The 13,227-nt window shown below is 42.6% G+C and overlaps 1 protein-coding gene across 1 annotated transcript in view; it reads right to left on the bottom strand.

Moving 5' to 3' along the window:
* Nucleotides 1–13,227, bottom strand: part of ATF6 (activating transcription factor 6) — a 201,545-nt gene that overhangs the window by 186,173 nt on the left and 2,145 nt on the right. The window contains 2 exon segments of the mRNA XM_019465772.2: nt 172–259; nt 3,597–3,673. Coding sequence (XP_019321317.2) covers nt 172–259; nt 3,597–3,673 — 165 coding nt within the window.

Here is a 13,227-nt window from a genome sequence, read left to right as displayed (position 1 = left end):
ATTCTGGCAAGAAACTTGTATGTGCCCTGCCACATCAAAAGTAGAATATATAGTCCCCGGAATTTTTGACCCATCAAAGTAGCCCAGTAACCCCACCTAGTATTGACTGTTACCAAACTACAAAATAAAATGGATCTGTTTAAAATATTTACCAGTGAAATACACCATTACCTGTACAGAACTGGTTGTTGATGTCCAAAATGCCTGTCTCCCAAGGCATCAAATCCAAGTCAAAATCAAGAGTATCAAAATTATTTTCCTGTAGGTTTCAGGAAAAGGATTATCAGCAAAAGGATATTAGAAGAATAAAAAGATCTAGAAATCAAACCTCAGACACAACTGGCCATAAATAATATAACTGCTACTACCCAACTTCATAACGAGACTTCAGCTGAATCTTCAATTATATCAAATATTAAAATGGTTATGTAAGCAAGAAGCGATCCACAGAAAAATGGACAATTATCTTTTTTCTACTGTACAGTACCTTTTCAAACTTCTAAAATAAAATTTCTAATTTTTTTTTTAATCCTAGAAGATAAAACTAGGTTTCTCAAAATAGAAGTCAATACACTTCTTAGAGGGACTCTTAAAGTTTTTTTTTTTTTCATTTAGATGACAATGTTTCTTACTTAAATATAAGCACATTCTGGGTCATCTGAATAGCCATCTTATACTATTATACATAAATAAAGAACTGTCACATGATTTCAGAGCCCTCACAGGTGTTTGAGATCAAGACAGTACTATTATCTTAAGTGTCTAGGGTTATGGAGACAAAAACAGAAGTAAGCAATATATAAATGGTACTACAAAGTTCAAGGCAGTTAATATTAACTTAATGTGACAGATAATAAAACAGCAACAGTAAAGAAAGTAAGCCTCAGGCAAAAATTAAAGATTAATCTCTTAATTATTAACAACCATTTGGTAATAATTTCTAAAATCATAGTATTTCACAACGTCTATTTTGTGGTTTATTTTTATTGAGAACAAAAGGAGAGAAGGTGGGGTGCCTGGCTGGCTCAGTTGGTTGAGCATGTGACTTTGGCTCAGGTCATGATCTCCCGGTTCGTGGGTTCGAGCCCCACGTTGGGCTCTGTGCTGACAGCTCAGGGCCTGGAGCCTGCTTTGGATTCTGTGTCTCCCTCTCTCTGCCCCACCCCGCTCACGTTGTCTCTCTCTCTCTCTCAAAAATGAGTAAACATTAAAAAAAAACAAGTTGTTTTTTAAAAAAGAGAGAAGGAAAACAGTTTTATCACATTGCCCTTAACTAAGTGAATATTGGTGCAAGTTATATAAAAAGAATGTATGGAAGTTCATGTGAAAAGAAAGAAAAAACTACTTAAGTCATGAAACAATCATTTTTTAAATCAACCTCCTTTGCTTTTTTCTCTTATTTGAATCTACACATCATGAAACTAAGCAACCTCATACTTTCAGCAACCAAAAACATCCTTAAACTTTGTTGGCGTAAGTAAATTAAACAACAAAGCCTACCTGAGTGCTATAGTAGTTTTTAAACATATAATAGTTTTTAAACATATAATAGTGGACGTGACCTACTTCGGAGATGCTTCTCTCAGTCTTCAGCCAAAAAAGTCAAATACTTTTCACGGCCTAAGAATTCTATCTGGTTGGAAACTTAACAGGCCTATTTTATGTAAAGGGAAACATATTTATACCTCTCTATTCTGGCTTTTCAATGACTTCTCATGGAAAAATCTACTAATGCGTGAAAGAAAAATGACACAATTTTAAAGGTAGAAAGGGCCCTCAGAAACCATCTAATCCAACCCCTTCATTTTAGACTAGAAATACCAAGGAACTGAAAGACTGAATGCCTTGTGGAAGGTAAGAAATGGTATAAAATGAGAACCATATATCCCTGAACCTTTCAAATTTACTACAGTGTTTCTTGATGGTTTTAGCTGGAGAGGCTGTAAAAGAATATCAGTTGCTTTGGCAACCGCCCAATATTTAAAGCCAATTTAGGGGCTCCTGGGTGGCTCAGTCAGTTGGGTGACCAACTCTTGATTTAGGCTCAGGTGATGATCTCACAGTTCATGAGTTCAAGCCCCACGTCGGGGTCTGCACTGACAGCATGAAGCCTGCTTGGGATTCTTTCTCCCTCTCTCTCTCTCTCTCTCTCTCTCTCTGCCCATCCCCCTCTTGCTCTGTCTCAAAAATAAATAAATTTTTAAAAACAAATAAAGCCAATATAATCAAGAGACCAAATTCTCATTTTTTTTAATGTTTATTTATCTTCAAGAGAGAGAGAAAGGATCTGAAGCAGACTCTGTGCTGACAGCAAAAAGCCCAATATGAGGCTTGAACTCACGAGCTGTGAGATCATGACCTGAAGTCAGATGCTTAACCAACTGAGCCACCAAGGCACCACCAAGAGACCACATTCTAAAACACCTCACAAAGTAAGCAAACCCATTAAAATTTCATGTACTGAGGGCACATTGGAATTCTCTCTCCCCTTCTTTCTGCCCCTCCCTGACTCATGCTCTCTCTCTCAAAATAAATAGCTTAAAAAAAAGTTCACATACTGATTTTTAAAAATCTATCCTGGGGGCACCTGGGTGGCTCAGTCAGTTAAGCGTCTGACTTAAGTGTGAGCTCAGGTCACGAGCTCACGGTTCATGAGTTCGAGCCCCACACCGGCTCTGTGCTAACAGCTCAGAGCCTGGAGCCTGCTTCAGATTCTGTGTCTCCTCTCTCTCTCTGCCTCTCCCCTACTCACACTCTGTCTCTGTCTCTCTCTCTCTCTCTCTCTCTCTCAAAAAAAAAAAACAAAAAAAAATTGTTTTAATCAATTCTATATCCTACTCTCTTCTACTGATTCATACTAAAACAACTGCTAAATTATTCTTTGAGAAATGTCTGAGAAACTCACTAAGTAAGCACTACGTATTTTTATACTCAGGTTAATAAGGGCTTAAAACGTTAAGTAACGAATCTCCAACCTCACTGATGTACATATAATATCACTCTGTTCACTTTCCAAGTGAATAGCACCTCATCCATTAAAGAATAAGACAAAATAAGAGCTCCATGGGCCAACGTACTATGTATGAACACAAAAAAGACAAAAAAAAAAAATACTTTTGAGGATTCAACGTGCTCTGATAGCTTTTACACAGACTTCTAACCACTCAAAGGCAAAAAATAAGGATATGTCTGAGTTTGAGAGCTTTCTACACTAAGGATACATAACTTTTAAAAAGGAAGTTAGTAAGTTCTACTTGAGTGGATCCACGACTCACGTACACCCTTTAACATCATCGTTTCCCTTATGCAGCAAAGTATCTATAGAAGCCAAAAAGTAGGCAGTTAACTGACTTTTCCAAGTCACCCAACCCTGGGGCCAAAGTAAACTTAGAACACAGGTCTTCTCGCGCCAAGATCGATGCAATTTCTACAATCCTGAATTTACTGAGTAAAAAATGGCTGCTGATTTTCATACTTAACACTAAGTTATTTAAACTTTAAATCACTGGCCTAAACCTGTCATCCCGAAACCATCTTGCCGTGATTAAAGATTAAATATCACGTTACTCAGTCATTCCCCTCTAGTGAATACTTACGTAAGTTTCCTTTGTCGTGTCCAACTGCAGGCCATCAGTGTCTGTGAAATAGCCAAATTCAGCAAACAGAGCAGAATCTTCGCACAAAAGAATAGAGATTAACTGTCAATTCCACGTTTCAACAAAAGAATTAAGCGCTGTAACCCAGCTCTATTGGGGTCCTCATCAGCCATTACTATTACTGATAAACTCTAGCCGTGTGAATGACAACCAATTCAAAGCTGTTTCTAATTTATGTGTTGTTCCCGCATAATTATTATCTTGTGATCTAAGTCCTTACACCAGGGATTAACAAGTTTTATGTCGGGTCACAATGGACTAAATGGCAGTAACTTTCTGGAACATTACTAACACGAATTCTGAGGCCACAGCTGGACTCAGCATGAAAATGCACTGTGGCTGATCAGCAGCGACAGTAGGAGAGGACTACGGCAGCGTATATGTACTATGTATTTGTCATCCAAGCCTTAAGTGGCGGGTGCAACCAACTTTCTACCTAAACAATCAAGGACTCACTTGTCTAAACGGTTAAATTTATTTCAGCAAATCTAACTAATTCTAATTTCCTAGTAAGATTTCATCATAGGGGCGCCTGTCTGATTCAGTCAGTGAGGCATGTGACTCTTGCTCTCGGGGTCATGAGCTCAAGCCCCATATGGGGTGTAGAGATTACTTAAAAACAAAATCTTTTTTTAAAAAACTGCAATAAATTAAAAAAAAAAAAGATTTCATTATAAACCAAGCAACTTACGGACATAGAAAATATTCTTCAATAAACGAAGTTGCAACTTCTTATAGACAAAGGTCAAGGCGCTGACAAGGCCAAAGGCAGCTGATTACCACACAACCTGTAAAGTGTCCACTTTCTCTAACATTTTTGGAATCTCAAGAACTTCAGTTTTCCAAATCGCAGTTTGCTTTTATACCCCCTAGGGGGCGCCTGGGTGGCTCAGTTAGTCAAGTGTTCAACTCTTGATTTCAGCTCAGGTCATGATCTCACGGTTCATGGGATAGAGCGCCGCATCGGGCTCTGTGATGACAGCTTGGGATTCTCTTTTCTCCCTCTTTCCCTCCTCTGCTTGCATGCTCCCTCTCTCACTCTCTCATTATAAATAAACTGAAAAAATTCAAAACAAAAACAAACTCATCCTCCCCAGTATCATGCCACTGAGACTGCTCCGGGGATTTCCTCACTTATAACATGTACAGGAGCAACACTGCCCGTCTGTCATTAACTCGGCCAATGACACAATCGTTTCACCAACCTACACCCAAATAATGCCTAGCAACAAATTTTGTGTGTAGTGATAGTGAAAGGTTATTCACACAACTCTCACAAAAGGATTGCCTCGCACTCAGCGGCAGAGCCGCAAACACAGAAGTAGGTAACTGTGGCCGTGTGCCTTACACGGCGCTTGAAACCCTGGAAAGAGTCCTCTCTACCTGCCGTCTCTCCTTTCTCTTCTCCCACTCTTTCTGGAGGCTACATTAACCAAGCTCCTCTCCCACACACAAATGGTTATTAACGTCACCGATGATCTCCATATTGCTAAATTCAACGACAGGTTTAAGGTCATCGTCTTGACCTATCAGCAACATTTGACAGAGTTGATGCTTTCATATTAACTGAAACATCTGCTTCACTTGGCTTCCAAATCACCACAATCACCTGGTTTTCCTTCCACTTCACTGCTTGACCCTACCTTGCCAGTTCCTCCTCATCTCCCAGCGTGAAATTGTCCCTGGGGGCTTAGCATAAACTCTTCCATCCATTCTGCTCCTCTGTGATCTCAGCTGAGTTCATGGCTTTAAACAGCGTCTACATGCCAAGGATTCCCAAATATACATGTCCAGCCCATACGTCAAGATGCATGTACACACACAATACACCTCTTGGGTCATCTCCTCTTGGAGGTCTCAAACTTAGCCCATCCAAGACTTAGCTCCTGATCACCACCACCACCACCACCACCCCCCGCCAAATCCCCTATTGCTTTGTCCTCATCTCAGTCAACGACAATTCAATTCTCCTGGGAGCTCAAGTCAAAAACCCTGCTCGGAGTCACTGTTTAGCTTCTCTTCTTCACTCTCCATATTCAAACCGCCAGCAACTCCCATCAGTTCTGTCTTAAAACTGTATATCCATAATCTGGCTTCCTACCTTTCCTTCCCATTCTTCCTTCCCCTCCCATCTTTCCTTTTCTTCTGTACCCTTCCCAACACTGAGATATCAGCTTCTGAGGAAGCAGGGCAATGAGCGTGATGGGGCTCTATGTGTCATCATCTGTGGCAACGTAACCGGCGTCCAAGGAAATGGGATGGTGTGATAGAGGGGGCGGCCCAGTGTCGGTGGCAGCATGCTGGGGCTGCCAAGGAAATGGGGCAGGAGGTGGGAGAACAAAGAGGCAGATGGAAGAGGCAGCCTGAGTGTTTAAGAGAATGACGACACTGAACAAATACCTTCATCACCTGAACAAGTGATCAAATACACCTAAAATAACCAGAGCCAGGTTTCTCACTATCTAAAAAAGAATTTACAAACATGGAAAGGAAAGAGCCTAAAAGAACCCTAAGATGTTGGACTGGCAGGGGAAGTATTAGTATGAACCCATGTCTAAAACATATATGTACACAGAAGACTTGCAGATGTTTTTATACATGTGTGTACGCACACACACACACACGCACGCACACACACACACACACACACGTTTCCTAGTTCTGTATGTGGGCTGAAAGTCAGAACAGTGATATCGCAGTAGCAATGAACATACTGTGTGCTCAGATCTCGGATGCTAAATGCCATCCTCCACTAAATGGAAGTCCACTAAAGAGCTCCTTGGAGAAATGGCTGATGCCAAAGCTGAAGCAGGGAAAGTGCAAGATAAGAATGGAAGATCCTGTTATGCCAGAAAATAAGGAAACTCTCCGAGAATGACTGGAGTATGTCAAAAGAGTAAAAGAGCTAATACGAATGGACTCCCGCTGGTCAAACTGGGGAAAATGTGAGCACCAAAATAAAAAGGGAGTATCGGATTTTAACCCGCTGAATCAAACAGAGGAGTCATAATGAAATAAATACATATATACACGCATACATACCTAGAGACAGTCCTTACTTACACTACAATGTCAATTAGTAAATGCGGACAAAATCACCATTTGGCTGACACAGGCAGGGACTAGGGCTGGCAGGTGGAGGTTTAACAAGGAAAAGGAGATTGGTGTCACGGCCGATTAGCTCCCCCAAAACAGCAATCAAATACAAAAGGGAAAGTAGTGACTTTACAGAGGTGAAACCTGGCAGACACCAACTTGACCATGTGATCAAGGAGAACTTCACCTTGGGACAAGTCAACATGGTGGGCCTCCAGATGTGATTCACTGAGAAGAGCACAGCATCACTCTCCTGGCATTCCTGCCATGGGTGCATGACCTGATTCTGGTGATGAGGAACGGCGGACAGATCCAGGTTTAGAGTCCTCTTAGAGAATAGAAACCTGTAGTCTTTAAGACTGTCAAGGACACAAGAGACAGAAAAAAACTAAAAAACCATTATGGACTGGAGGACATTAAGGAGACCTGACAAGTAAAAGTGATGTGTATTCGCAGGTAGGATCCCAGTCAAGAAAGGAAAAAGAGCCATTATTAAGACAGACGGCAGGGTGCCTGTGTGGCTCAGTTGGTTAAGCATCTGACTTTGGCTCAGGTCAGGATCTCACAGTTCGTGGGTTCGAGCCCTGCATTGGGCTCTGTCCTGACAGTTCAGAGCCTGCCACCTGCTTCGGATTCTGGGTCTCCCCTCCACCCCTGCCCCTCTCCCACTTGTGCATGCTCTCTCTCTCTCAAAAATAAATAAACATTAAAAAACATTTTTTTAAAAAGACAGATGGCAAAGTCTGAATGGCGTCTGTGAGATGGATGGCAATGTGGCAATGTTTATTTCCTGACTGGAAGGAGTACGTGGTAGTAATACAGGAGTATCCTTGTTTGGCGAGGAGGGGATACACACTGTAGCCTTTAAAGATAATGGGTCGACACATCTCTCTCTCTTTCTCTCGGGGGAAAGAAATGGGGCAAACACGGTAAAATTTAACAGAGTCTGTGTGAAGGGCATGCAAAAGTTCTTTGTACTGTTTTTACAATTTTTCTTTAAGTTTGAAACTATCTGAAAACTAAAATCTAAACAAAAAATACGTGTGTATTCAGAAGTATACGTAAGTATATTTGTATATCTTATGTATATTCATCTTATGTATATTTATGTAATATATTATTTGTATACTTATGTGTTCATAAATATATACAAGTATATTTGTATATACGTAAGTATATCTGTGCATCTCCATAATCCAACCACTCCCATACGTGCACGCTACCACCGCAATTCACCTGCATTGCTGTAACAGCCTCCAAATGGTCTCCCTGCTTCCGCCCTGGCCCCACCCTTCAGGCCATTCTCAACAGCACAGCTAAAGCGAGATTAAAAACAGGATATTATTGGGAATCCGGATTTTTACAGAAGAAAAGAAATACAAGTGTATAACGTAAGAAGGTGAGCAAGAACCCTGTGGTACTGGCTTTGAACTGTGGGTATTGGTATGAATCCATGCTGTTTAAAAAAAAAAAATACCTGCTTCCTTGTTCTTAGGAGGTACATGATGAAATGTTTATGAGTTTCATATTATCTGTAGCCTACTTTCAGATGATGAAAGAAGAGGGAAGTGTGGGTAATAAAGAATGTTCACAGTTGGTAAATCTAGATAAGGGAAATACAAGGCGTCACTAGAGCAATCTTTTAATTTTCTGTAGTTTTTGAACAAAAACTTTTCTGTGGTTTAAAAAAAAAATGTTGCAAGTAGGGTGATAAACACATTCGTATACCTACAGAACATCCCTGTAGTATCCCTAAGAAAGTGCTGGTCACCTCTAAGGAATCTCTAAAATCCACTGCCCATTCCTGCATCCTTTTCACCAATCCCACACGACCAGCAGTTAGATGTCCCTTCACAGTAGTAAACTATGGTAGCTGTGACCTCGACTTTGACCTCTTAGGTATTCATTTACTTCTTGTAAGTTTAGCGAGTTGACAAACGGCCACCAGGCGTCACATAATGGATATCAGGGATGACATCAGTAAGAACGGCTTTGGTGGTGTGGTGGAGCCTGGCCGCGGTGAGAGCAAGAGACGAGGAGAAACCGGAGTCGGTGAACATGTTTTGTTCTGTTTTCTGAAGAATTCTGCCGTAACATAAAGAAAAATGCAGAAGCGGCTAGAGGGAGGGGAAGTAACCTCTAAAGAGGGTTTGGAGGGGTTTTTTCTTTACTCTAAATGGGAGCAACAACTCTGTTTATTGACTAGCACAGATGATCTAGCACAGAGGGAAATGAAGAAGGCAACAGAGGGAAGAAGGCTTGAGCAAGGCTCTTGGCTAAAGAGGAGGGATCTACAGCACACGGGAGAAGCCATTCGTTCTCAACGAGAGAAGAGAAGGCAAGTATGCTGGCAGGTGGGCAGATGAGTTAGTGGGAGATTCTGGAAGTTCTCTTCTGATTCAAGGGAGGGGCAGGGGGTGACAGAGGTTCGAAGAGAGAAGACACTTCATAAAAACAAACATCTAAGTGGAGAATGAGAGGACCAGGCAGAGCCGATCAGCCAGCCGACGGCCTCGAGGCCTGGTTCAGCTTACTAAGCCAGTTAGATTTAACCGAGGTTGTGGTTCACCAGAGAGAGAGGGAGAGAGAACGAACTACAAAACAAGACACAGACCAGGGTATGGAGGGTATGAGCAACAGAGTGGTTACGACCGCCCATGGAACTGACCTGGGTAAGGAGGAAGTGACGACAGAGAGGAAACAGGGGACAGTGAAAAGATGGCGTGTCTGTAGGGTCTCAGGAACTGGTGGAGGGCCACGGGGAGTGAGCTGGTAAGACAGGGGGTGGTGGTCAGAGCGCGGGGTGTTGAAATGGAGACGGTTCTCAGTGCTGACAAGGTTTCGGCCTATGATGGGGGAGTAAATGGCTGAGACAGGGTGGAAGGCAAGATCCCTGGTGGAGAGGAGGCCCAGAAATGAGAGCTCAGGGTATGTGAAGTATCTCCTCTGAGACTCTGAAATCATCCAAGGAAGGAATATTCGAGAAGAGTGACAGTAAGCGAGGAGCTAAAATTTCTCAACAAGGGAGGGAGGGAGAATAAACTCGGAAGCAGCAGATGCCTGACTGTGACAGAGACAGAGGACGGCATATTGTGACGTGAGATTTAAACGGGATTTTCTCAGGGAGGATGAAAGGAGAGCTAGCCGAAAGCAGCGGTGAAAACCAAGGTGCTTATCCCACCTTTAGAGGCCCGAATGGCAAAAAGGTTTTGAGAATGAAAATGGCAGCCATTCCCCAAGCCTTCAGAGAAAGCAGCTGTAACCAAGGGGAGGGTCAGGCTGCGGTCAGTGCCGGAAAGCCAACTTTCACAGAGGAGACTGAAGACGTAAAAGAAACCACAGAAGCAGATAGAAGCTTCTGGTCTTGGTACATGCACCTTACATGTGGCAAAGAGGTGGTTTCTGCACAAAGCCCAGACAGGGAGGGACAGAAGAGAAGGAGAGGACATGCAAGTGACAAGCATATGAAGAAATGCGCCACATCGTATGGGATCAGGCAGCTGCACGTTAAAACGACATACCACACCCACCTATTAGAATGGCTAAAATCCAAAACACCGGCAACATCAAATGCTATGGAGGACCAGGAACATTCATTCACTGCTCGTGGGAGAGCAAAACCGGTACAGCCGCTTTGGAAGGTTCCTCCAAAACTAAATGTGCTCTTACCGTATGATCCCAGCAATTGTGCCTCTTGGTATTTACCCAAATGATTTGAAAACTTGTCCACACAAAAAGCTGTGTGTGAACATATAACTGCCGATATGTGAAAGCGACCAAGATGTCCTTCAGTAGGTAAATGGATAAGCAAACTGTGCTATGGACTGAATTGCGTCCCCCCAAATTTGTATCTTGAAGCCATACCCCCCAGTGTGACTATGTCCAGAGAGAGACAAGGTGGTTTTTAAGGGGTAATCAAGATTAAATGACAATAGAAGAGAGAAGAGCAGGGCCCTAATCTGATAGGACTGTGGCCTTCTAGGAAGAGGGAGAGAGAGAGATCCTTCCCCACCCCCCTTCTCTCTCGCCCTTCTCTCTTCTCCCCCTCCCTCTCTTTCGCCTCTCTTGCCCCTGCCTTGTGAGGATGCAGTGAAAAGGCAGCCATCCACAAGCCAGAAAGAGAGCCCTCACCGGAACGTGACCTTACTGGCACCTGATCTCAGACTTCCAGCCTCCAGAACCGTCAGTAAATAAATTTCTGTTGTGTAAGCCACCCAGTCTATGGTAGTTTGTTACGGCAGGCGGAGCGACTAACACACGGTAGTACGTCCATAGAGTGGAATATTACTCAGTGCTTAAAAGACAAAAAAAAAAAGAGCTTCCAAGTCATGAAAAATTATAGGTCTTAAATGCATGTTGCTAAGTGCAGGAAGCTACAGACTGTATGATTCCAACTATATGACATTCTGAAAAGGCAAAACTGGGGAGATGGTGAAAAGATCAGTGGTTGCCTGGGGCTCGGGAGGGAGGGAGGAAGAAACGAATAGGTAGAGTACGGGGGATTTTTTAGGTACATGAAGCTATTCTGTAGGACACTGTACGTGCGTGACATTAGGCATCTGTCAAAACCCACAAAATGTACAACACAGAGGGAATCTTAATGTAAACCACGGACTTTCGTTAATAATATTGGATCAATACTGGCTCATCAATCGTAACAAATTCACTCCACTAACGCAAGATGTTGCCAATATGGAAAATGGCGATGGGGGTGTATATAGAACTCTGTGTACTATCTGCTCAATTATTTTGTAAATGTAAAACTGTACCCTCAAAAAGCCTATTAAGCATTAAAAATAATTATGTGAAATTCAGATTTCGTGTCCAGAAATAAAAAGTTGTATGGAAGCACAGTGATAACTCATTTACACGTTCAGTTTACATTGCCCCTGGCTGCTTTTGCACTATTAACAGCAGAGTTGAGTAGTTCCAACAGAGACCACAAGACCACAAAGACTAAAATACTTACTATCTGGACCTTTACAGAAAATAAATGTTGGCAAACCCCTGCTCTAAATTTCATTACCCAGGTTAAAGGGAAAAAGCACATCCCACCATAGGCAGTTCTGAGCGAACCACTTTATTATTCAAAGTTGTTAGGGTCACAAGTTCTAATCACATAAGCTGAATTTAAAAATTTAACTGGCCACCTTCTAATATTAAAAAAAAAAAATCAGGGGCGCCTGGGTGGCGCAGTCGGTTAAGCGTCCGACTTCAGCCAGGTCACGATCTCGCGGTCCGTGAGTTCGAGCCCCGCGTCAGGCTCTGGGCTGATGGCTCGGAGCCTGGAGCCTGTTTCCGATTCTGTGTCTCCCTCTCTCTCTGCCCCTCCCCCGTTCATGCTCTGTCTCTCTCTGTCCCAAAAATAAATAAAAAATGTTAAAAAAAAAAAATCAAATAAATCAGTGAGGTATCTGAATACTCAAAATGGCAACTCCCAGAAAAAGAATCCACAGTCTACTGAAAAACGCCAGCAGACAACAGCGTTTCACTTTGGTGCCTGCAAAATCCACTCCACTTACTGAACCCCTAATGAATCAGAATTGAAGTGTTCAACTAAGAGAAGACTGTTAACAGTGTGAAAAGAGAAGCCTGGAAAACAATGGGAAATGCGCACATTCAGGGAGGGACAGGGCAGGATACCTGAGTTGAGTCAGTGAACCGACTACAAAGAATTGAACGCTCTGTAAAAGAACACTAGGACTGGGAGTCAATTTATCAGATCAATCACCACAATGCAGGCTGGAAAGAGAAAACGCTGTGAGGAAGTGCCCCACAGTTATAGTTCAAGAGATATCATAAAAATGTAATACTTAGCTAGCTGAGAAAAACCATAACTACCTGACTTTCTGGATTTATTAATAACTGATGGAGGGGGTGGATCTTGGGAAGAATCAAATCTGTAGAAATAATTTAGGAAAAGCATTCTGGAATAGTGACTAAGAGCACAGGCTTTGGAGGTAAACAAACCTGATCCTGCTTGCTCCCCTCACTTGCTACAACACTGAACATTCGCGCTCTCTCTCTCAGCCTGTTTTTTCATCTGTAAGTTAATAATACCTCCTCCTTAGGCTGTAGGGAGGATTAAAGAAGTCAATGCATGTTAAGAGCCTAGCAGGACACCTGACGCAAACGAAGGGCTAGATAAATGGTAATTATTCCTATTACCACTATATTTGGCTCAGGAAAACACATTTGGCATCGACAGTCTCAAGTTTCTTCCAGCAGCTCCTAGGAAATCTACCCAAGGACTGAAATAAAGCTCCTACTGCACATAATCTAAGAGGAGTTCTGTCCTTAGAAAATCAAATGAGGGGGCGCCTGGGTGGCTCAGTCGGTTGAGCGTCGGACTTCAGCTCAGGTCACGATCTCACGGTTTGTGAGTTCGAGCCCCGCACCGGGCTCTGGGCTGATGGCTCAGAGCCTGGAGCCTGCTTCCGATTCTGTGTCTCCCTCTCTCTGCCCCTCCCCCGTT

This window comes from Panthera pardus, unplaced genomic scaffold (assembly GCF_024362965.1).
Source record: "Panthera pardus isolate Hobbes unplaced genomic scaffold, ASM2436296v1 HiC_scaffold_21, whole genome shotgun sequence".
In the NCBI taxonomy this organism is placed as follows: domain Eukaryota; kingdom Metazoa; phylum Chordata; class Mammalia; order Carnivora; family Felidae; genus Panthera; species Panthera pardus.
This window is presented reverse-complemented; position numbering and strand designations above follow the sequence as displayed.